This window comes from Salvelinus namaycush, chromosome 27 (genome assembly GCF_016432855.1).
Source record: "Salvelinus namaycush isolate Seneca chromosome 27, SaNama_1.0, whole genome shotgun sequence".
Lineage (NCBI taxonomy): Eukaryota > Metazoa > Chordata > Actinopteri > Salmoniformes > Salmonidae > Salvelinus > Salvelinus namaycush.
In genome coordinates this window covers 25,478,103-25,505,460 of record NC_052333.1, presented here as the reverse complement: position 1 = coordinate 25,505,460, position 27,358 = coordinate 25,478,103, and the positions used below count along the sequence as shown (strand labels likewise).

At 42.8% G+C, this 27,358-nt stretch overlaps 1 protein-coding gene across 1 annotated transcript; it reads left to right on the top strand.

Moving 5' to 3' along the window:
* Positions 1-283: 283 nt before the first annotated feature.
* LOC120022304 (mucin-2-like) lies at positions 284-8,325 on the top strand. The gene is made up of 8 exons (XM_038966204.1): positions 284-294; positions 1,233-1,561; positions 3,141-3,913; positions 3,963-4,003; positions 4,221-4,390; positions 4,554-5,482; positions 6,221-7,785; positions 8,052-8,325. Exons 1-8 carry the CDS (start codon positions 284-286, stop codon positions 8,323-8,325), a joined length of 4,092 nt encoding a protein of 1,363 aa, XP_038822132.1.
* Positions 8,326-27,358: the final 19,033 nt, after the last annotated feature.

Here is a 27,358-nt window from a genome sequence, read left to right as displayed (position 1 = left end):
TTTTACTATTTGCTAACTTCATGCCAACTCGTGTATTAATCCTGAATCAAAATATTAACAACCAAAAAGGCAAAATGATGACAAAATAGACCATATACATTTGGATAATGTAATTAGAATAATGAGAAATTATGTATATATTCTTTGCATATGTTGTTACAATGCTTATGATTTTTCTAAATGTTTATTTTGACATTTCATGGAGGCAATTTTACATTTTGCCTAGTCTAATGTCAAATGTCTCACCTCGATTAAATACATTTCCAAAATATAAAAAAGGAAAATGACTCAATTGTAAGCGGTAAACATTATCACACTGCTGTAACCTCTTATTACTTGAATTATATTACCACACTACTGTAATGAAAAATGTACCATCTTTTCAACAACAAAAAAATACAACTCAAGTGTGGTAATCTCAATACTGTTTTATAGGTAATAGTATTAACAATCAAGGGAATCATTTCAGTATTTAATTTATGTAGCTATAAATTATAATTGTATATTGTACATAATAAGATGTCAAAAACTGCACCATGCTGATGAAGGGAAATCTTGGAAATCTTGATATTGTGCGCAATAAACATACTAACCATTCATCTCATAAACCACAGTGTTTTTATGCTGGAATATCCATGGAGTTCTGACCACAACTGCAGTTTACACAACTGCAGCTCCTACGACAACTGAAGCTCCTACGACAACTGAAGCTCCTAGGACAACTGAAGCTCCTACGACAACTGAAGCTCCTATGACAACTGAAGCTCCTATGACAACTGAAGCTCCTACGACAACTGAAGCTCCTACGACAACTGAAGCTCCTACGACAACTGAAGCTCCTACGACAACTAAAGCTCCTACGACAACTAAAGCTCCTACGACAACTAAAGCTCCCACGACAACTGAAGCTCCTATGACAACTGAAGCTCCTACGACAACTGAAGCTCCTATGACAACTGAAGCTCCCACGACAACTGAAGCTCCTATGACAACTGAAGCTCCTATGACAACTGAAGCTCCTACGACAACTGAAGCTCCTACGACAACTGAAGCTCCTACGACAACTAAAGCTCCTACGACAACTAAAGCTCCCACGACAACTGAAGCTCCTACGACAACTAAAGCTCCTACGACAACTAAAGCTCCCACGACAACTGAAGCTCCTATGAAAACTGAAGCTCCTACGACAACTGAAGCTCCTACGACAACTGAAGCTCCTACGACAACTGTAGCTCCTACGACAACTGTAGCTACTACGACAACAACTGTAGATCCTATGACAATAACTGTAGCTCCTACGACAACCAATGCAGCTCTTCCTACAACTGTAGGTCCTACGACCACTACACCAGCTGCACCTACTACAACAACCACAACCTCAGCACCTTCTACGACAGCCACTGCAGCTCCGACTACAACAACTGTAGCTCCAATGACCACGACAACTTCAGCACCTACTTCGACAACCACTGCAGCATCTACTACAACAACTGTTGCTCCTACGACAACCACAATCGCAGCTCCTACTACAACTTTAGATACTGCAACCACTACAACAGATGCACCTACATCTAAAACTGAAGCTCCTACAACAACCACAACAGCAAAACAAACAACAACAACTTTAGCTTCTACGACAACAAATATATCCCCAACAACTACAACGTCAGCAGCTACTTCGAAAATCACTTCAGCTCCTACTACAACAACTGTAGCTCTTACAACCACTTCGACTGCAGCACATACTACAACGAAAATTGTAGCTCCTAATACAACATCTGTAGCTCCTATGACAACTACAACTGCAGCACCTACTTCAACAACTACAACTGAAGCTCCTACAATAACCACAACTGCAGCACCTACTTCAACAACCACTGCAGCTCTTACAACCACTACACCAGCAGCACCTACTATGACAACTACAACTGCAGTTCCTACAACAACAACAACTGAAGCTCCTACGATAACCACAACACCTACTACGACTATTACAACAGCAGCACCTATAACAACTGTAGCTTCTACGACAACAACGATATATCCTACTACCACGACAACTGCAGCAACTACTTTGACAATCACTCCAGCTCCAACTACAACATCTGTAGCTCCTACGACCACTACAACTGCAGAACCTACTTCAACAACCACTGCAGCTCCTACTTCAACAACCACTGCAGCTCCTACTTCAACAACCACTGCAGATCCTACTTCAACAACCATTGCAGCTCCTACTTCAACAACCACTGCAGCTCCTACTACAACAACCACTGCAGCTCCTACTTCAACAACCACTGCAGCTCCTACTTCAACAACCATTGCAGCTCCTACTTCAACAACCACTGCAGCTCCTACTGCAACAACCACTGCAGCTCCTACTTCAACAACCACTGAAGCTCCTACTTCAACAACCACTGAAGCTCCTACAACCACTACAACAGCAGAACCTACTAAAACAACTACAAATGCAGCTCCTACGACAACCACAACTGCAGCTCCCATTACAACACGTTTAGATCCTACAACCACTACAACTGAAGCACCTACAATGACAACTGAAGCTCCTACGACAACCACAACAACAGAAGCACCTACAACAACAACTGTAGCTTCTACGACAACAAATATATCCCCAACAACTACAACGTCAGCAGCTACTTCGACAATCACTTCAGCTCCTACTACAACAACCGTAGCCCTTACAACCACTACGACTGCAGCACATACTACAACTACAACTAAAGCTCCGACGATAACCACAATTGCAGCACCTACTACGACAACTACAACTGAAGCTGCTACGACAACCACAACTGCAGCACCTACTATGACAACTACAACACCTACTACGACAACCACTACGACAACAACAACTGTAGCTACTACGACAACCACAACTGCAGCTCCAACTACAACAACTGTAGCTCCTACGACACCCAAAACTGCAGCACCTACAACAAAAACTGTAGCTCCTACGACCACAACTACACCACCTACTTCGACAACCGCTGCAGCATCTGCTAAAATTACTACAACTGATGCTCCTACAACATCATCTGTAGCTCCTATAACCACTACAACTGCAGCACCTACTTCAACAACTATAACTGAAGCTCCTACAATAACCACAACTGCAGCACCTACTACGACAACTACAACCGAAGCTGCTACGACAACCACAACTTCAGCGCCTACTACGACTACTACAACATCTACTACGACAACTACAACACCTACTACGACAACCACAACACCTACTACGACAACCACAACTGTAGCTCCTACGACAACCACAACTTCAGCTCCAACGACAACAACTGTAGCTCCTACGACAACCACAACTTCAGCTCCAACGACAACAACTGTAGCTCCTACGACCACCACAACTGCAGCACCTACAACAACAACTGTAGATCCTACGACCACAACTACACCACCTACTTCAACAACCGCTGCAGCATCTGCTAAAATAACTACAACTGACGCTCCTACAACAACATCTGTAGGTGCTATAACCACTACAACTGCAGCACCCACTTCAACAACTACAACTGAAGCTCCTACGACAACCACAACTTCAGCGCCTACTACAACACCTACTACGACAACTACAACACTTACTACGACAACCACAACTGTAGCTTCTACGACAACCACAACTGCTGCTCCAACAACAACAACTGTAGCTCCTACGACCACTACAACTACAGCACCTACTTCAACAACCACTGCAGCTCTTACAACCACGACACCAGCAGCAGCTACTTCGACAACTACACATGCAGTTCCTACAACAACTGAAGCACCTACGATAACCACAACACCTACTACGACCATAACAACAACAGCAGCACCTATAACAACTGTAGCTTCTACGACGACAACTAAAAATCCTACCACTACAACTGCAGCAAATACTACGACATCCACAACACATACTACGACAACCACAACTGTAGCTCCTACGACAACCAAAACTGCAGCTCCAACTACAACAACTGTAGCTCCTACGACCACCACAACTGCAGCACCTACAACGACAACTGTAGCTCCTACGACCATAACTACACCACCTACTTCAACAACCGCTGCAGTGTCTGCTAAAATAACTACAACTGACGCTCCTACAACAACATCTGTAGGTCCTATAACCACTAAAACTGCAGCACCCACTTCAACAACTACAACTGAAGCTCCTACAATAACCACAACTGCAGCCCCTACTACGACAACTACAACCGAAGCTGCTACGACAACCACAACTTCAGCGCCTACTACGACAACTACAACACCTACAACACTTACTACGAAAACCACAACACCTACTACGACAACCACAACTGTAGCTCCTACGACAACCGCAACTGCTGCTCCAACGACAACAACTGTAGCTCCTACGACCACTACAACTGCAGCACCTACTTCAACAACCACTGCAGCTCTTACAACCACGACACCAGCAGCATCTACTTCGACAACTACACATGCAGTTCCTACAACAACTGAAGCACCTACGATAACCACAACACCTACTACGACCATTACAACAGCAGCACCTATAACAACTGTAGCTTCTACGACGACAACTCTCTATCCTACTACCACTACAACTGCAGCAACTACTACGACATCCACAACACCTACAACGACATCCACAACTGTAACTCCTACGACAACCACAGCTGTAGCTCCTACGACCACCACAACTGCAGCACCTACAACGACAACTGTAGCTCCTACGACCACAACTACACCAGCTACTTCAACAACCGCTGCAGCATCTGCTAAAATAACTACAACTGTTGCTCCTACGACAACATCTGTAGCTCCTACGACCACCACAACTGCAGCACCTACAACTACAACTGTTGCTCCTACGACAACATATGTAGCTCCTACGACCACTACAACTGCAGCACCTACTTCAACAACCACTGCAGCTCTTACAACCACGACACCAGCAGCAGCTACTACGACAACTACAACTGCAGTTCCTACAACAACAACAACTGAAGCTCCTACGATAACCACAACACCTACTACGACTATTACAACAGCAGCACCTATAACAACTGTTGCTTCTACGACAACAACGATATATCCTACTACCACTACAACTGCAGCAACTACTTTGACAATCACTACAGCTCCAACTACAACATCTGTAGCTCCTACGACCACTACAACTGCAGAACCTACTTCAACAACCACTGCAGCTCCTACTTCAACAACCACTGCAGCTCCTACTTCAACAACCACTACAGCTCCTTCTTCAACAACCATTGCAGCTCCTACTTCAACAACCACTGCAGCTCTTACTGCAACAACCACTGCAGTTCCTACTTCAACAACCACTGCAGCTCCTACTTCAACAACCATTGCAGCTCCTACTTCAACAACCACTGCAGCTCCTACTTCAACAACCACTGCAGCTCCTACTTCAACAACCACTGCAGCTCATACAACCACTACAACAGCAGCACCTACTAAAACAAATACAAATGCAGCTCCTATGACAACCACAACTGCAGCTCCCATTACAACACGTTTAGATCCTACAACCACTACAACAGAAGCACCTACAACGACAACTGTAGCTCTTACAACCACTACGACTGCAGCACATACTACAACTACAACTAAAGCTCCTACAATAACCACAATTGCAGCACCTATTACAACAATTACAACCGAAGCTCCTAATGCAACAACCACTGCAGCATCTACTACAACAACTGTTGCTCCTACGATAACCACAACTGCAGCACATACTACGACAACTACAACTGAAGCTGCTACGACAACCACAACTGCAGCACCTACTACGACAACTACAACACCTACTACGACAACCACTACCACAACCACAACTGTAGCTCCTACGACAACCACAACTGCAACTCCAACTACAACAACTGTAGCTCCTACGACCCCCACAACTGCAGCACCTACAACAACAACTGTAGCTCCTACGACCACAACTACACCACCTACTTCGACAACCGCTACAGCATCTGTTAAAATTACTACAACTGACGCTCCTACAACATCATATGTAGCTCCTATAACCACTAAAACTGCAGCACCTACTTCAACAACTACAACTGAAGCTCCTACAATAACCACAACTGCAGCACCTACTACAACAACTACAACCGAAGCTGCTACGACAACCACAACTTCAGCGCCTACTACGACAACTACAACACATACTACGACAACCACAACACCTACTACGACAACCACAACTATAGCTCCTACAACAACCACAACTGCTGCTCCAACGACAACAACTGTAGCTCCTACGACAACCACAACTGCTGCTCCAACGACAACAACTGTAGCTCCTACGATCACTACAACCGCAGCACCTACTTCAACAACCACTGCAGCTCTTACAACCACGACACCAGCAGCATCTACTTCGACAACTACACATGCAGTTCCTACAACAACTGAAGGACCTACGATAACCACAACACCTACTACGACCATTACAACAGCAGCACCTATAACAACTGTAGCTTCTACGACGACAACTCTCTATCCTACTACCACTACAACTGCAGCACCTACAACTACAACTGTTGCTCCTACGACAACATCTGTAGCTCCTACGACCACTACAACTGCAGCACCTACTTCAACAACCACTGCAGCTCTTACAACCACTACACCAGCAGCACCTACTACGACAACTACAACTGAAGCTCCTCTGATAACCACAACACCTACTACGACTATTACAACAGCAGCACCTATAACAACTGTTGCTTCTACGACAACAACGATATATCCTACTACCACGACAACTGCAGCAACTACTTTGACAATCACTACAGCTCCAACTACAACATCTGTAGCTCCTACGACCACTACAACTGCAGAACATACTTCAACAACCACTGCAGCTCCCACTTCAACAACCACTGCAGCTCCTACTTCAACAACCATTGCAGCTCCTACTTCAACAACCACTGCAGCTCCTACTTCAACAACCACTGCAGCTCCTACTTCAACAACCATTGCAGCTCCTACTTCAACAACCATTGCAGCTCCTACGACCACTACAACTGCAGCTCCAACTACAACAACTGTAGCTCCTACGACCACCACAACTGCAGCACCTACAACGACAACTGTAGCTCCTACGACCACAACTACACCAGCTACTTCGACAACCGCTGCAGCATCTGCTAAAATAACTACAACTGTTGCTCCTACGACAACATCTGTAGCTCCTACGACCACTACAACTGCAGCACCTACTTCAACAACCACTGCAGCTCTTACAACCACTACACCAGCAGCACCTACTTCGACATCTACAAATGCAGTTCCTACAACAACGACAACTGACACTCCTACGATAACTACAACACCTACTACGACTATTACAACAGCAGCACATATAACAACTGTAGCTTCTACGACAACAACGATATATCCTGCTACCACGACAACTGCAGCAACTACTTTGACAATCACTACAGCTCCAACTACAACATCTGTAGCTCCTACGACCATTACAACTGCAGAACCTACTTCAACAACCACTGCAGTTCCTACAACCACTACAACAGAAGCACCAACTACGACCACTACAAATGCAGATCCTACGACAACCACAACTGATACTCCTACTACAACTTTAGATACTACGACCACTACAACAGCAGCACCTACAACGACAACTGTAGCTCCTACGACAACCACAACAGCAGCACCTACAAAAACAACTGTAGCTTCTACGGCAACAAATTTATCCCCAACCACTACAACGTCAGCAGCTACTGCGAAAATCACTTCAACTCCTACTACAACAACTGTAGCTCTTACAACCACTATGACTGCAGCACATACTACAACTACAACTAAAGCTCCTACGATAACCACAACTGCAGCACCTACTACGACAACTACAACTGTAGCACCTACAACGACAACTGTAGCTCCTACGACCACTACAACTACACCATCTACTTCGACAATCGCTGCAGCAGCTGCTATAATAACTACAACTGAAGCTCCAACGACAACATCTGTAGCTCCTATGACCACTACAACTGCAACACCTACTTCAACAACCACTGCAGCACCTGTTACGACAATTACAACCGAAGCTCCTACAACAACTACAACTGCAGCACCTACTACGGCAACTACATCTGCAGCACCTACTATGACAACTACATCTGCAGCACTTACTACAACAATTACAACTGCAGCTCCAACTACAACAACTGTAGCTCCTACGACCACCACAACTACACCACCTACTTCGACAATCAATGCAGCACCTGCTATAATAACTACAACTGAAGTTCATACGACAACATCTGTAGCTCCTGTGACCACTATAACACCTATTTCAACAACCACTGCAGCTCTTACAACCACTACCCCAGAAGCACGTACTACGACAACTACAAATGCAATTCCTATGACAACCACAACTGCAGCTCCTACAACAACAACTTTAGATCCTACGACCACAACAACAGAAGCACCTACAATGACAACTGAAGCTCCCACGATAACCACAACACCTACTCCGACCATTACAACAGCAGCACCTATAACAACAACTGTAGCTCCTATGATCATCACAACTTCAACAACCACTGCAGCACCTGCTACAATAACTACAACTGCAGCTCTTACAACAACCGCAGCTGCAGCTAAAGCTACAACCATAACTGCACCTCCTACTATAACATTTGTAGCTCTTATGACCACTACAACAGCCGCACCTACAATGACAACTGTTGCTGCTACGGCAACTGTAGCGCCTACGACCACTACATCTACCATACCTACAACAACAACTAAAGCTCTTACTCCAATAACTGTAGCTCCTTCAACCAGCACCACAACAGCTGCTACGACAATCAATTCAGCTCTTACTACAACAACCATTGGTCCTACCACCCCTACAACTGCAGCATCTACTATGACAACAACTGCAGCTCTTACGAAAACCACAATTGCAGCTCCTATGATAACTGCAGCTCCTACAACTGCAACTGCAGCTCCTACAACTGCAACTTCTGCAACTGCAGCTTCTTCAACTGCAGCTCCTACAACTGCAGCTCCTACAACTGCAACTGCAGCTCCGACAACTGCAGCTCCTACAACTGCAGCTCCTACAACTGCAGCTGATAATGCTGCTGTAATTACAACAGCTGTAGCTCCTACAACCACTACCATGGCAGCTCCTTCAAGAACCACAACTCCAGCTCCTTCGACAACCACAACAAAAGCTGCTACAACAACCACAAATGTAGCTGCTACGACCACCACAACAGCAGCACCCACAACGACAACTGTAGAAGCAACCACACCACCTCCTACTCTGTTGCTGACCACTCCTTTCAATACCACAAGTGGAGGTTTTCCTGGCTGGGCTCTGGCCATTATCATCCCTTGTGGCATCGCTATCATTTTGGTACCTCTGTGGATCCTGCTATGTGTACGTATAGGCTTGTGTTCACCTGTGTACTGTGTATACTGTTTACATATTTATTCAAAAAATATGCTAAATCTCTGCAATGATTTAATTTTACATACTTCTCCATCTTGTTTTGCAGTGCATTTTATGTGGCGGATGTGCAGCTATAAGGAGACGCTGGCACAGACGCAGATCTTACAATGTACAGTACACCAGAAGAAACGGTCTCTTCTTAGGTGACAACGCTAACATCTGTGGCCAATTGTAATCACAAGAACAGCCAATCATCTATATTTGCTAATCACGGCACTTTAATGCATGGAAAATCACTTGACTACACAGCATTGCATCTGAGAAGATCAAGTGAAAATTCATAATAGGCTTAAAAGGCGACATGTTTTTTGTGCAATGTACTACTTTTTATATTATGCATCTGAATGTTAATCAAAGTTACAGCTGAGCTGAACAAAGTATGTTTATATATTTATTAGTCATGTCATTTGTGGTTTCAAGCTGTGCTGTCCACTGACTAAAACGGTTATCATTTATTTATTTAATGTATAATAAGCTTCATTCCAATATTTATTTTTTGTTTGTTATTTCCTCTCTTGATTAACTATGAACTAATTTATTTTAAACTGCAATACAGTACATGTTTCTTCAACTTATAGTTTGACAATTGTAATGAAAATACAAACCAGTATTATTTTATGAAAAGGTTTGACTAAAGGGTGATTATAGACAGCATATCTACACATCAAAAGTAGTCAAAATTGTCCGACCTGGCACCTTAATCTATGCAAACCTTATTAAAGATGCAGTTCAGTCAAAAACGTGATTTTCTTGTGTTTTGTATTCAGTGCCCTCAGAATGTATTCACACCCCTTGACTTAAAAAAATATTAAAAAATGGTGTTACAGCCTGAATTTGAAATTGATTAAATTGAGATTTTGAGACAATGGGCTACACACAATATCCCATACTGTCAAAGTGGTATTATGTTTTAGAATTTTTTACAAATAATTTTAAAAGTAAATAAGTATTCAACCCCTTTGTAATGGCAAGCTTACATACGTTCACATAACAAGTCACATAATAAGTTGCATGGACACACTGTGTTCAAAATAGTATTTAACATAATTTTGGAATTACTTCCTCATCTCTGTACAACCACAAACACCAGGGAGGTTTTCCAATGCCTCGCAAAGAAGGGTACCTATTGGTAGATGGGTTAAAGAAAACAAACAGACATTGAATAGCCCTTTAAGCATGGTAAATTATGAATTACACTTTATATGGTGTATCAATGCACCCAGTCACTACCAAGATACTGCCGTCCTTCCTAACTCAGTTGCTACAGTGGAAGGAAACCGCTCAGGAATTTCACCATGAGGCCAATAGTGACTGTAAAACAGTTATAAAAGCTTATTGGCTGGGATAGGAGAAAACTTAGGGTGGACCAACAACATTGCAGTTATTCCACAATAATAACTAAACTGACAGAGTGAAAAGAAGGATGCCTGTAGAAAATGTAGCAAAGCAATTAACTTTTTGTCCTAAAAACAAGGTGTTATGTTTGGGGCAAATCCAATACAACACATTACGCCAAGGACTTGGGAGTTTTTCAGGATAAAACATAAATGGAATGGAGCTAAGCACAGGTAAAATCTTAGAGGAAAACCTGGTTCAGTCTGCTTTCCACCACACATTGGGAAATTAATTCACCTTATAACAGGACAATAAACGAAACCACAAGGCCAAATCTACACTGTCTCTTGGTGTCTTTCACACATACATAAACATATACATATGTATTTCAACACAGCAAAAAGAAACGTCCTTTTTTCAGAACCCTGTCTTTCAAAGATATTTCGTAAAAATCCAAATAACTTCACAGATCTTCATTGATAAGGGTTTAAACACTGTTTCCCATGCTTGTTCAATGAACCATAAACAATTAATGAACATGCAGCTGTGGAACGGTCGTTACGACACTAACAGCTTACAGACGGTAGGAAATTAAGGTCACAGTTATGAAAACGTAGGACACTAAAGAGGCCTTTCTACTGACTCTGAAAAACACCAAAAGAGAGATGCCCAAGGTCCCTGCTCATCTGCGTGAATATGCCTTAGGCATGCTGCAAGGAGGCATGAGGACTGCAGATGTGGCCAGGGCAATAAATTGCATTGTCCGTAATGTGAGATGCCTAAGACAGAGCTACAGGGAGACAGGACGGACAGCTGATCGTCCTTGCAGTGGCTGACTACGTGTAACAACACCTGCACAAGATCGGTACATCCGAACATCACACCTGCGGGACAGGTACAGGATGGCAACAACAACTGCCCAAGTTACACCAGGAACGCACAATCCCTCCATCAGTGCTCAGACTGTCCGCAATAGTCTGAGAGAGGCTGGACTGAGGGCTTGTAGACCAGTTGTAAGGCAGGTCCTCACCAGACATCACCGGCAACAACGTTGCCTATGGGTACAAACCCACCGTCGCTGGACCAGACAGGACTGGCAAAAAATGCTCTTCACTGACGACTTGCGGTTTTGTCTCAACAGGGCGATGGTCGGATTCGTGTTTATTGTCAAAGGAATGAGCGTTACACTGAGGCCTGTACTCTGGAGAGGGATCGATTTGGAGGTGGAGGGTCCGTCATGGTCTGGAGTGGTGTGTCACAGCATCATCAGACTGAGCTTGTTGTCACTGCAGGCAATCTCAACGCTGTGTGTTACAGGGAAGACGTTCTCCTCCCTCATGTGGTACCCTTCCTGCAGGCTCATACTGACATGACCCTCCAGCATGACAATGCCACCAGCCATACTGCTCGTTCTGTGCATGATTTCCTGCAAGACAGGAATGTCAGTATTCTGCCATGGTCAGCAAAGAGCCCGGATCTCAATCCCATTGAGCACATCTGGGACCTGTTGGATTAGAGGGTGAGGGCTAGGGCCATTCCCCCCAGAAATGTCCGGGAACTTGCAGGTGCCTTGGTGGAAGAGTGGGGTAACATCTCACAGCATGAATTGGCAAATCTGGTGCAGTCCATGAGGAGGAGATGCACTGCAGTACTTAATGCAGCTGGTGGCCACACCAGATACTGACTGTTATTTTTGATTTTGACCCCCCTTTGTTCAGGGACACATTATTCCATTTCTGTTAGTCACATGTCTGTGGAACTTGTTCAGTTTATGTCTCAGTTGTTGAATCTTGTTATGTTCATAGAAATATTATGAAAATAAACGCAGTTGACAGTGAGAGGACATTTCTTTTTTACTACGTTTATATAGATGGGCAAAAGAACACAGACACTGGAAAGAGGAACTCTGCCTAGGTCAGCATCCCGGAGTCGCCTCTTCACTGTTGACGTTGAGACTATATACAGTTGAAGTCGGAAGTTTACATACACAGCCAAATAGTCGTGGCCAAAAGTTTTGAGAATGACACAATTATTATTTTTTCACAAAGTCTGCTGCCTCAGTTTGTATGTTGGCAATTTGCATATACTCCAGAATGTTATGAAGAGTGATCAGCTGAATTGCAATTAATTGCAAAGTCCCACTTTGCCATGCAAATGAACTGAATTCCCCAAAAAACATTTCCACTCCATTTCAGCCCTGCCACAAAAGGACCAGCTGACATCATGTCAGTGATTTTCTCGTTAACACATGTGTGAGTGTTGACGAGGACAAGGCTGGAGATCACTCTGTCATGCTGATTGAGTTCAAATAACAGACTGGAAGCTTCAAAAGGAGGTAGGTGCTTGGAATCATTGTTCTTCCTCTGTTAACCATGGTTACCTGCAAGGAAACATGTGCCGTCATCATTGCTTTGCACAAAAAGGGCTTCACAGTCAAGGATATTGCTGCCAGTAAGATTGCACCTAAATCAACTATTTATCGGATCATCAAGAACTTCAAGGAGAGCGGTTCAATTGTTGTGAAGAAGGCTTCTGGGCACCCAAGAAAGTCCAGCAAGCGCCAGAACGTCTCCTCAAGTTGATTCAACTGCGGGATCGGGGCACCACCAGTACAGAGCTTGCTCAGGAATGGCAGCAGGCAGGTGTGCGTGCATCTGCACGCACAGTGAGGCGAAGACTTTTGGAGGATGGCCTGGTGTCAAGAAGGGCAGCAAAGAAGCCACTTCTCTCCAGGAAAAACATCAGAGAAAAACTGATATTCTGCAAAAGGTACAGGGATTGGACTGCTGAGGACTGGGGTAAAGTCATTTTCTCTGATGAATCCCCTTTCCGATTGTTTGGGGAATCCGGAAAAAAAGCTTGTCCGGAGAAGACAAGGTGAGCGCTACCATCAGTCCTGTGTCATGCCAACAGTAAAGCATCCTGAGACCATTCATGTGTGGGGTTGCTTCTCAGCCAAGGGAGTGGGCTCACTCACAATTTTGCTTAAGACCACAGCTATGAATAAAGAATGGTATCAACACATCCTCCGAGAGCATTTTCTCCCAATCATCTAGGAACAATTGAGATCTTCTGTTGAATCTGACAATTAATCTTGATGGTTGTAAAGTCGTCTCAAATAAAACTGTGAAGGACCTCGGCGTTACTCTGGACCCTGATCTCTCTTTTGACAAACATATCAAGACTGTTTCAAGGACAGCTTTTTTCCATCTACGTAACATTGCAAAAATCAGAAACTTTCTGTCCAAAAATGATGCTGAAAAATTAATCCATGCTTTTGTTACTTCTAGGTTAGACTACTGCAATGCTCTACTTTCCGGCTACCCGGATAAAGCACTCAATAAATTGCTAAATACGGCTGCTAGAATCCTGACTAAAACCAACATTTTTTATCATATTATTCCAGTGCTAGCCTCCCTACACTGGCTTCCTGTTAAGGCAAGGGCTGATTTCAAGGTTTTACTGCTAACCTACAAAGCATTGCATAGGCTTGCTCCTACTTATCTTTCCGATTTGGTCCTGCCGTACATACCTACACGTACGCTACGGTCACAAGACGTAGGCCTCCTAATTATCCCTAGAATTTCTAAGCGAACAGCTGGAGGCAGGGCTTTCTCCTATAGATCTCCATTTTTATGGAATGGTCTGCCTACCCATGTGAGAGAAGCAGACTCGGTCTCAACTTTTAAGTCTTTACTGAAGACTCATCTCTTCAGTGGGTCATATGATTGAGTGTAGTCTGGCCCAGGAGTGTGAAGGTGAACGGAAAGGCTCTGGAGCAACGAACCACCCTTGTTGTCTCTGCCTGGCCGGTTCCCCTCTCTCCACTGGGATTCTCTGCCTCTAACCCTATTACAGGGGCTGAGTCACTGGCTTACTGGTGTTCTTTCATGCCTTCCCTAGGAGGGGTGCGTGACTCAACCCACTTGAGTGGGTTGAGTCACTACCGTGATCTTCCTGTCTGGGTTGGCGCCCCCCCTTGGGTTGTGCCATGGCGGAGATCTTTGTGGGCTATACTCGGCCTTGTCTCAGGATGGTAAGTTGGTGGTTGAAGATATCCCTCTAGTGGTGTGGGGGTTGTGCTTTGGCAAAGTGTGTGGGGTTATATCCTTCCTGTTTGGCCCTGTCCGGGGGTATCATCGGATGGGGCCACAGTGTCTCCTGACCCCTCCTGTCTCAGCCTCCAGTATTTATGCTGCATTAGTTTATGTGTCGGGGGGCTAGGGTCAGTTTGTTATATCTGGAGTACTTCTGTCTTATCCGGTGTCCTGTGTGAATTTAAGTATGGTCTCTCTAATTCTCTCTTTCTCTCTTTTTCTTTCTCTCTCTCGGAGGACCTGAGCCCTAGGACCATGCCTCAGGACTACCTGGCATGATGACTCCTTGCTGTCCCCAGTCCACCTGGCCGTGCTGCTGCTCCAGTTTCAACTGTTCTGCCTACGGCTATGGAACCCTGACCTGTTCACCGGACGTGCTACCTGTCCCAGACCTGCTGTTTTCAACTCTCTAGAGACCGCAGGAGCGGTAGAGATACTCTTAATGATCGGCTATGAAAAGCCAACTGACATTTACTCCTGAGGTGCTGACTTGCTGCACCCTCGTCAACTACTGTGATTATTATTATTTGACCATGCTGGTCATTTATGAACATTTGAACATCTTGGCCATGTTCTGTTATAATCTCCACCCGGCACAGCCAGAAGAGGACTGGCCACCCCTCATAGCCTGGTTCCTCTCTAGGTTTCTTCCTAGGTTTTGGCCTTTCTAGGGAGTTTTTCCTAGCCACCGTGCTTCTACACCTGCTTTGCTTGCTGTTTGGGGTTTTAGGCTGGGTTTCTGTAGAGCACTTTGAGATATCAGCTGATGTAAGAAGGGCTATATAAATACATTTGATTTGATACATTTGATTGGAAATGATGTCAATTAGCCTATCAAAAGCTTCTAAAGCCACGACATCATTTTCTGGAATTTTCCAAGCTCTTTAAAGGCACAGTCAACTTAGTGTATGTAAACTTCTGACCCACTAGAATTGTGATAAAGTGAATGATAAGTGAAATAATCTGTCTGTAAACAATTGTTGGAAAATTGACTTGTGTCATGCACAAAGTAGATGTCCTAACTGACTTGCCAAAACTATAGTTTATTAACAAGAAATGTGTGGAGTGGTTGAAAAAATAGTTTTAATGACTCCAACCTAAGTGTATGTAAACTTCCGACTTCAACTGTATATATAGTCTCAACGTCAATAGCGAAGAGACGACTCCTTGATGCTGACCTTCTAGGCAGAGTTCCTCTATCCAGTGTCTGTGTACTTTTTCCCATCTTAATATTTAATTTTTATTGGCCAGTTTGAGATATGGCTTTTACTTTGCAACTCTGCCTAGAAGGCCAGCATCCCGGAGTCGCCTCTTCACTGTTCACGTTGAGACTGGTGTTTTGCGGGTACTATTTATTGAAGCTGCCAGTTGAGGACTTGTGAGGCGTCTTTGTCTTACTAGACACTCTAATGTACTTGTCCTCTTGCTCAGTTGTGCACCGGGGCCTTCCACTCCTCTTTCTATTCTGGTTAGAGCCAGTTTACGCTGTGCTGTGAAGGGAGTAGTACACAGTGTGGTACGAGATCTTCAGTTTCTTGGCAGTTTCTCGCATGGAATGGCCTTCATTTCGCAGAACAAGAATAGACTGCCGAGTTTCGGAATATAGTTCTTTGTTTCTGGCCATTTTGAGCCTGTAATCGAACCCACAAATGCTGACGCTCCAGATACTCAACTAGTCTAAAGAAGGCCAGTTAAATTGGTTTTTTAATAGCACAACAGTTTTCAACTTTTAGCCTTTTAAAATTATAAACTTGATTTAGCTAACACAACGTGCCATTGGAACACAGGAGTTATGGGTTCTGTTAATGGGCCTCCGTAGTTATTCCATAAAATGTTTTGCCATTTACAGCTACAATAGTCATTTACAAAATGAACAGTGTCTACACTGTATTTCCGATCAATTCTATGTTATTTTAATGGACAAAAAATGTATAATCTATTGAACGGTACTGTACATATTACCTCAACTAACCGGTGTACCCCCCTGTATATAGTCTCTCTATTGTTATTTTAATGCTGCTCCTTAATTATTTGTTTTTATTGAAACTGCATTGTTGGTTAGGGGCTCGTAAGTAAGCATTTCACTGTAAGGTGTACATGTATTCGGCGCATGTGACCAATAAAATTAGATTTGATGAATTTTTTACTTGAAGATTAAAAAAAATGTAGACAGCATTTGATGAGAATCTGTTGCGCCATGTCTTAACGATGGTTCCATTACAACTTTCAGAAATTAACAATTATACATACAAATTATAATGAAAATGCAGTATGAAATATTGATCAACACCAAAACCCATTGTCACATACAGGACGACTTCGGCTTGGGCTTGAGACTGTGTCATCTCGCTCTATACAGACTGGTTGCTTCGGCAATGTACCAATACTCCAGTTTAACATGTGTGTAGATGTTTCTGCCTCAGTTGAGACAAAGAGGACAAGTCGGAAATGGGAAACACGTCACCGGTAACCTCGCTGCCGGATCCACTTCTTGCCCTAGCTAAACATGAGCAGAATTCCTGCCTGCATTTTGAACCCTGCCTACCCAAACTCTTGATTTGTTGAGAGTTATCTGTCTGAAGAGGATCCTCCCCTAAAATATTTTTTTACCCATTTCGAATTGTCAGAGAGCAGCCGACATCCTCCCCAGACCTTCTGCCGTTACCTAGCTTACGTTGCCTGACGACTCACGCTGAATTAATTTCTACTGCTCTATCGATTGCTACATACATTCTACATTTAGTCTCAACCTGCTATCCTAGAAGTCGTTTGTGTGACTTCAAATCAATCAGTGGCATGGTACAAAACAAACTCATCAGCGATTGGATGGTCTTTAACAAATCTAACCAATCAGAGGCTCAAAGTTGATAACGTCATCATTTAGACCGGCACTGGCCCAACCCATTGGCCAATCAGAACGGTCAGAATGTGTTTGCGTTCTAAAAATCATCAGGGAGGGAAGCAAATTCAGACTCATAGAGAAGAAACTTCAGTTGGCCGGAAAGATGTGGATGGGTAACCAGGCAATAGCTTACGATGCTACAAGGTCTAGGATATCCGAGACTATGACATCTCAGGTTTTGTTGAATGTGAAATGTCATATTACCACAATGATATTGTTTCCCTGCACTGTTTCTGTGAATAGGTTGCGCAATATGAGCCTTACAAACTATTTCTGTCACACCCTAAAAAATTACAGCCTAAAAAAACTAACATGTTCTCTTCGTCTAGCAAGTATAACCAGAATTGCACACACTTTACATCCACGGCAACGTTCCTTAACAGCCAAGAAGGCTCTGATTTGAACAACTTGACAGGTTGAGTCAGCCATCCCTCTCAGGGAGCATGTAGATGTTCAGAAGTGATACATGATGCTGGTTAGAAACAAGTTGCACAAAATCATTTGTTTTTAGATCAACTATTGTATTGATCACTTTTGGGCATAGTGCCCAGCTAAAGGGCACAATCTTCAAAAGCTACTGCTCCATTTTTGCAACCCATTATTACGTCTGTGTTACGACTCTCGTCGAAAGGAGTGGACCAAAGCGCAGGCTGGAAAGTGTTCATGATATTTATTTTCAAAAAACACTCAAATAAAATAACCAAAGTGAAAACGAAAGCGCACAGTTCTGTCAGGTACAGACACGAAACAGAAAACAAGATCCCACAAAACCCAAAAGGACAATGACAACTTATGTATGATCCCCAATCAGAGACAACGATAGACAGCTGCCTCTGATTGGGAGACACACATGGCAAAAAACAAAGAAATAGAAAACATAGACTTTCCCACCCGAGTCACATCCTGACCTAACCAAACATAGAAAATAATAAGGAACTCTAAGGTCAGGGCGTGACAGTCTGGGTTATAATAATGATAATAATAACAACATTTCATTTGTAGAGCACATTTCCCAAGCTCAATGAACATAAGGTGTAAAACAAAAACAGCATCAATACATCAAAATGTAGAAACAACTATCACAATACATAAAAACATGACCTACTAATGCAAAACATAGACTTTAATCAAATATTAAAAGCTAGCCTGAATGGGTGGGACTTTAGTTGTTTTTTAAAGGAGGAAATGTAAGCTGCCTCCTTGACATATACAGCTAGAGTGTTCTAGAGCTGATGTGAGGAGGTTCTGTCACTCATGCAGTGCAGGGTTGTGGCTGGTATGACCAGGCTGTTTGAGCCTGATGATCGTAGGTTGCGTGCTGGTGAATAGTTCTCTAGAAGTTGGCATATACTGTATATTTAGGTGCATCACCCTTGGGGGCCTGAAACGTGAGCAGAATAATCTTGAATTTTATCCTATATTGAACAGGCATCCATGGGAGGTTGAATAAAACAGGGGTGATGTGTTGTTTTTTTGGGTGGTGTGTGAGAATATTCTGGCAGCTGCATTCTGGATAATCGGAGTTGAGACAGGAGCCTTACTGAGATTCCTGTCAGCAGTGCATTGCAGTAGTCAAGATCAAATCAAATTTTATTAGTCACATGCGCCGAAAAGGACAGGTGTAGACCTTACAGTGAAATGCTTACTTACGAGCCCCTAACCAACAATGCAGTTTCAAAAAAATATGTAAAGAATAAGAGATAATTAACATTAATTAAAGAGCAGCAGTAAAATAACAATAGCGAGAAAATCTACAGGAGGGTACCGATGCAGTGTCAATGTCAAATCAAATCAAAGTTTATTTGTCATGTGCACCGAATACAACAGGTGTAGACCTTACAGTGAAATGCTTACTTACAGGCTCTAACCAATAGTGCGAAAAAAAGGTATGTGTGTGTATGTGTGTGTAGGTAAGTAAAGAAATAAAACAACAGTAAAAATACATTTGAAAATAAGAGTAGCAAGGCTATATACAGACACCGGTTAGTCAGGCTTATTGAGGTAGTATGTACATGTAGGTATGGTTAAAGTGACTATGCATATATGATGAACAGAGAGTAGCAGTAGCGTAATGTGCGGGGTCACCGGTTAGTTGAGGTAGTAGGTACATGTAGGTAGAGTTAAAGTGACTATGCATAGATGACAACAGAGAGTAGCAGGGCTGTAAAGGGGAGGGGGGTAATGCAAATAGTCTGGGTAGCCATTTGACTAGATGTCTAGGAGTCTTATGGCTTGGGGGTAGAAGCGGTGTAGAAGCTTCTTGGACCTCCGGTACCGCTGCGGTACCGCTTGCAGTGCAGTAGCAGAGAGAACAGTCTATGACTAGGGTGTCTGGAGTGCCTTCCTCTGACACCACCTGGTATAGAGGTCCTGGATGGCAGGAAGCTTGGCCCCAGTGATGTACTGGGCCGTTCGCACTACCCTCTGTAGTGCTCAGTCCTCTTTTTCCTGTAGTCCACAATCATCTCCTTTGACTTGATCACGTTGAGGGAGAGGTTGTTGTCCTGGCACCACACGGCCAGGTCTCTGACCTCCTCCCTATAGGCTGACTCGTCGTTGTCGGTGATCAGGCCTACCACTGTTGCGTCATCGGCAAATTAAATGATGGTGTTGGAGTCGTGCCTGGCCGTGCAGTCATGAGTGAAAAGGGAGCACAGGAGGGGACGGAGCACGCACCCCTGAGGGGCTGAGGATCAGCGTGGCAGATGTGTTATTACCTACCCTTACCACCTGGGGGCAGCCCGTCAGGAAGTCCAGGATCCAGTTGCAGAGGGAGGTGTTTAGTCCCAGGGTCCTTGCTTATTGATGAGCTTTGAGGGCACTATGGTGTTGAACGCTGAGCTTTAGTCAATGAATAACATTCTCACATAGGTGTTCCTTTTGTCCAGGTGGGAAGGGCAGTGTGGAGTGCAATAGAGATGGCATCATCTGTGGATCTGTTGGGGCGGTATGCAAATTGGAGTGGGTCTAGGGTTTCTGGGATGATGGTGTTGATTTCAGCCATGACCAGCCTTTCAAAGCACTTCATGGCTACAGACGTGATTGCTATGGGTCAGTAGTCATTTAGGCAGGTTGGTTACCTTAGTGTTCTTGGGCACAGACACTATGGTGGTCTGTTTAAAACATGTTGGTACTACAGAATCGGACAGGGAGAGGTTGAAAATGTCAGTGAACACACTTGCCAGTTGGTCAGCGCATACTCGCAGTACACGTCCTGGTATTCTGTCTGGCCCTGCGGCCTTGTGAATGTTGACCTGTTTAAAGGTCTTACTGTAAAGGCCTACCACTGTTGTGTCATCGGAAAACGTAATTATTGGGTTGGAGTCGTGCCTGGCCGTGTCTGGCCCTGCGGCCTTGTGAATGTTGACCTGTTTAAAGGTCTTACATCGGCTGCGGAGACAGTGATCACACAGTCGTCTGGAACAGCTGGTGCTCTCATGCATGTTTCAGTGTTATTTGCCTCGAAGTGAGCATAGAAGTAGTTTAGCTCGTCTGGTAGGCTCGTGTCACTGGGCAGCTCTCGGTTGTGCTTCCCTTTATAGTCTGTAATAGTTTGCAAGCCCTGCCACATCCGACGAGCGTTGGAGCCGGTGTAGTACGATTCAATTTTAATCCTGTATTGATGCTTTTATGGTACGTCGGAGGGCATAGTGGGATTTCTTATAAGCTTCCGGGTTAGAGTCCCGCTCATTGAAAGCGCAGCTCTAGCCTTTAGCTCAGTGCAGATGCTGCCTGTATTCCATGGCTTCTGGTTGGGGTATGCACTTACGGTCACTGTGGGGACGACGTCATCGATGCACTTATTGATGAAGCCAATGAAGCATGTGGTGTACTCCTCAATGCCATCGGAAGAATCCCGGAACATATTCCAGTCTGTGCTAGCAAAACAGTCCTGTAGCTTAGCATCGGCTTCATCTGACCACTTTTTCATTGACCGAGTCACTGGTGCTTCCTGCTTTAATTTTTGCTTGTAAGCAGGAATCAGGAGGATAAAATTGTGGTCAGATTTGCCAAATGGAGGGCGAGGGAGAGCTTTGTACGCGTCTCTGTGTGTGTAGTAAAGGTGGTCTAGAGGTTTTTTCCCTCTGGTTGCACATTTAACATGCTGATAGAAATTTGGTAAAACTGATTTAAGTTTCCTGCATTAAAGTCCCTCGGCCACTAGGAGCGCCACCTCTGGATGAGCGTTTTCCTGTTTGCTTATGGCAGAATACAGCTTATTGAGTGTGGTCTTAGTGCCAGCATCGGTCTGTGGTGGTATGTAGACAGCAACGAAAAATACAGATGAAAACTCTCTATTTAGATGGAGTATTTCATGATAAGCTGTAGACCACACCAACTCAGGTGAGCAAAACCTCAAGACTTCCTTAGATAGCGTGCACCAGCTGTTGTTTACAAATATACATAGACCGCCCCCCTTGTCTTACCAGACGCCGCTGTTCTCTCCTGCCGATACAGAGTATAACCAGCCAGCTGTATGTTGATAATGTCGTCGTTCAGCCACGACTCCGTGAAGCATAAGATATTACAGTTTTTAACGTCCCGTTGGTAGTTTAATCTTCCCCATAGGCCGTCGATTTTCTTTTCCAATGATTGCATGTTAGCTAGTAGAACGGAAGGCAGAGGTGGTTTATTCGACCGCCTACGCATTCTCAGAAGGCAGCCCAACCTCCGTCTTCTTTTTCTCCGTCTTCTCTTCACGCAAATGACAGGGATTTGGGCCTGTTCCCGGGAAAGCAGTATGTCCTTCACGTCGGGCTCATCAGACTCGTTAAACAAAAAAAAAGCTTCTGCCAGTTCGTGGTGAGTAATCACTGTTCTGATGTCCAAAATATATTTTCGGTCATAAGAGACGGTAGAAGCAACATTATGTACAGAATAAGTTAAAACATTTTTTACAAACAATACAAAAAAATGAACAAAAACGTCAGCCATCTTCTCCGGTGCCATGATACAGTCAATTTTGGTTTGTAACCTTGAAAAATGTCTTTCAACTTGCCAAATTGAGCCTCGTTTCAAATGATCACTCTTTGAGAATAACTGTTCAAGAAGCAAGATGCAAATCACTTCACACTTTTCTGTTCTATTTTATTCCCTTATCTTCTTATGGCTGGGGGCAGTATTGAGTAGCTTTGATGAATAAGGTGCCCAGAGTAAACGGCCTGCTACTCAGTCCCAGAAGCTAAGATATGCATATTATTAGTAGATTTGGATAGAAAACACTCTGAAGTTTCTAAAACTGTTTGAATGATGTCTGTGAGTATAACAGAACTCATATGGCAGGCAAAAACCTGAGAAAAAAATCCAACCAGGAAGTGAGTAATCTGAGGTTTGTAGGTTTGCCTTTCGAATATACAGTGTCTTTGGGGTCATATTGCACTTTCCAAGGCTTCCACTAGATGTCAACAGTCTTTAGAACCTTGTTTGATGCTTCTACTGTGAAGAATGAGGGAAGGAGAGCTCTTTGAGTCAGGTGTCTGGCATGAGTTGACCACGCGCGCTCCCATGAGAGCGACCTCCCATGAGAGCTACCTGCGTTCCATTGCATTTCTGAAGACAAAGGAATTCTCCGGTTGAAACATTATTGAAGATTTATGTTAAAAACATCCTACAGGATGATTCTATACATCGTTTGACATGTTTCTACGAACTGTAAAGGACTTTTCTGACTTTGTCTGGACCTAGTGCCTGCGCATTTGGATTACTGTACTAAACGAGCGACCAAAAAGGAGGTATTGGACATAAATTATGGACGTTATCGAACAAAACAAACATTTTATTGTGGAACTGGGATTCCTGGGAGTGCATTCTGGTGAAGATCATCAAAGGTAAGTGAATATTTATAATACTATTTCTGGCTTCTGTTGACTCCACAACATGGTGGATATTTGTATGGCTTGTTTGGGCTCTGAGCGCTGTACTCAGATTATAGCATGGTGTGCTTTTTCCGTAAAGTTTTTTAAAAATCTGACACAGCGGTTGCATTAAGGAGAAGTTTTACTAAAGTTCCATGTTTAATAATTGTATCTTTTATCAATGTTTATTATGAGTATTTCTCTAAATTGATGTGGCTCTCTGCAAAATCACCGGATGTTTTGGAGGCAAAACATTACTGAACATAACGCGCCAATGTAAACTAAGATTTTTGGATATAAATATGAACTTTATCAACAAAACATACATGTATTGTGTAACATGAAGTCCTATGAGTGTCATCTGATGAAGATCATCAAAGGTTAGTGATTCATTTTATCTCTATTTCTGCTTTTTGTGACTCTTCTCTTTGTCTAGAAAAATGGCTGTGTTTTTCTGTGACTAGGTACTGACCTAACATAATCGTTTGGTGTGCTTTCGTCGTAAAGCCTTTTTGAAATCAGACACTGTGGCTGGATTTACAACAAGTTTATCTTTAAAATGGTGTAAAATACTTGTATGTTTGAGGAATTATAATTATGAGATTTCTGTTGTTTGAATTTGGCGCCCTGCCCTTTCACTGGCTGTTGTCAAGTCGATCCCGTTAACGGGATCTCAGCCATAAGAAGATATTATATTACATCATGTTTTTACTATAAAATAGATGTCTTGACTGTGATAAGGGGCTCTGTAAATAAGAGCTAAATTAACAAAACAAGGCTATGACATTTTTACAGCCATAGGCTTCTACAAGCAGACGCCACACTGCTGAGTTTACTACCTTTTTGTTCCAGGATATAACCAGTTGATAATACAGTTTCAATAAATGTATCTCCAATGGCACTTGTTTTTTCATTAAATTAATATTTTGTACCAGTCAAAAGTTTGGACACACCTACTCATTCGATTGTTTTTCTTTATTTGTTACTATTTTGTACATTGTAGAAAAATAGTGAAGACATCAAAACTCTGAAACAACATATATGAATCATGTAGTAACCAAAAAAGTGTTAAACAAATCTTACAAATATATTTTAGATTCTTCAAAGTAGCCACCCTTTGCAAGGATGACAGTTTTGCACACACTTGGTATTCTCTCAACCAGCTTCATGAGGAATGCTTTCCCAACAGTATACTGCCATTAAAAGTAATTTGATACATTACACTGTTACTTACTGTGGAAAGTAACTCGTTAGTCGTTACATTACTTTTGTGTTACCAAAAACAGATAACCCTCTTAAAATGCCTTGGGCGTGTTGGTCATTGTTATGACCAGTAGAGGGTGCACACTACCTTAGAATGGCTTGGCTACTTAGTACTCGCGGGATATTCAAAGTGGAACGTTACGCTTAACACCTAAAGGGTTGTCAATGCGCCACACTGTAGGCAGCACTGATGTAATCGGATATCACGGGAGAGCTCAAGACCGAGAACTGACATATTTCCTTATATTTTTTTCAGTAAATTGAACTGGGTATTTTGCAAGAAACAAAGTCTTATTTTTTTATCTCATTATTATTTGGCCTTTGTAGTTCAGCAGCCTATTGAAATGTAACTGTTCCACAAAAAATGTGTGATGTGGGAGAAATGTATACACATTATGATAATAAAGAAAGATGTATAAATAATAGCCTTTGTCCAAGTGTTCTGACAAAATTCTACATTAAACCATCGACTGTCTGATGAATGCAAAGAAAAGTGTTGCATCACAACTAAATAAATCTTGCTATCCAACGCATCAAAGGAACATTGTCCTTGAATCAAAAACAACATTTAGGCAGCTTTATGAAAGTCACTAAATACAGCCTACAAAGTCACAACAAACCCGACTTGAAGTATCGACATGAACATTTAAATAACCTGCGCACTAAATTGATGACTACGAATGCAAACTGTCAAATATATCCAGAACATAATGCACTGAAATAAATGGCATGCGATCACAGGAATTACTTACACTTATTAAAGAGCATACAATTTAATTTAGTTCTCGGAGTGACAGGTTTAACCGAACAGAAATCGAACTTTTGCTGTTTTGGAGCAGAAAAAACGTCATACTCAGCATCAATGTCAATCGACTGGCGTGTTTTTTCCCCCACCAGTCTTGTGGAGCTGTGCTTGGCCTGAAGGTGCTTCTTGATATTTGAAGTTGAGTTCTTTGCAGCTGACAGGTGCTTATCCCTGTTGTTTTTCTCATTTTCTTCTACCAATTAAAAATAATGTGAATACTTCCACGATGTTAAGGCTGTTGTCTCTGCCATCTTGCTAGCTGGCTTCCCGCCACAATTTTCTTGAAGAAACAGGAAGAGCGTGAACTTAGAGTAAAGGATTTACATTTTTGGGGGGTAAAAAAGAAAACTGGAAATCAGATTTAAAAGTAACGAGTTATTATTTTAAATAGTAACTAATTACTTAAAGTGAAAAGCTAATGCGTTAAGTTACCCCCAACACTAAGAAACTTTAATGAAATAGTTCTAAAATCCCCTATGGAAAAATGAATGGTGGAAAAACGATTGGAACCATTTCCGGGCTTTACCGCTTGGTTTTATGGGTATTATGACTCATACTGTGGTACTCAATTCAGATGTGCCTTTTGTTAATTAAGTAAATCAGGTGTTAACTGAGGTGAAAAGGAGACTGGAGTGCTGTCGTGTATTGATGTGACGTACTGACATAGGATGTCACCACGTCAGTAAAGGAATGTGAAGGGATTACACAGACAGTGATGGAGTAAAGACATGTTGAAGTTGACCTCTGAGTCTGGTTGATTTAATTCAGCATAATATCTGAACTTAACACGAGTTGTAAGTTTAAGACTGAACAAGTGCCACTTTAACTCAGTCTCCTGAAAGGTTTATGTGAAGAAATGGTGAATGGATAAAGATCGCCTCCATCAGTCTGACAAAACAGAATATTTCATTATTGTAGTCATATTTTGTCTCTACAGCAAGAGGGCGCCAAATAATCAGGGTCTGTTTAGTTGTTGTTCAACATACAGTGAGTTCCAAAAGTATTGGGACAGTGACAAATGTCTTTGTGATTGGCTCTCTACCCCAGCACCTTGGATTTGAAATGATACAATGACTATGAGGTTAAAGTGTCAGCTATAATTTGAGGGGATTTTCATCCATATCGGGTGAACCGTTTACAAAATTACAACCTTTTTGTACATAGTCCCCTATTTGATGGGACCAAAAGTATTGGGACAAATTCACAGTAACACTTCCATTTAAGGGGTCCTTATCACAGTGCATCTACTGTACATGTGTAATTACACTAACAAGCGTTGTAGCGACTCATAGTTACAATGTAATAACAACATGTACCTGGTAGTTGTGGTCTGTAATTACAGAAGTGTAGCAAAGAATGCTTGTTACCATGCTTTTTACAAATGGGCAGTGTTCCACTAAATTCACCAACTTAATGTTTATTTTTTTCTCAGCTGCATCTGATTCATTACCAACTGTGACAAAGGTTTGGATATCTTGTGGATTCGCTGGGTGTCTATGCTCAATAAACTCTAATTACTTAACCATGAATATGAACTGTTCAAAATATTTCTCC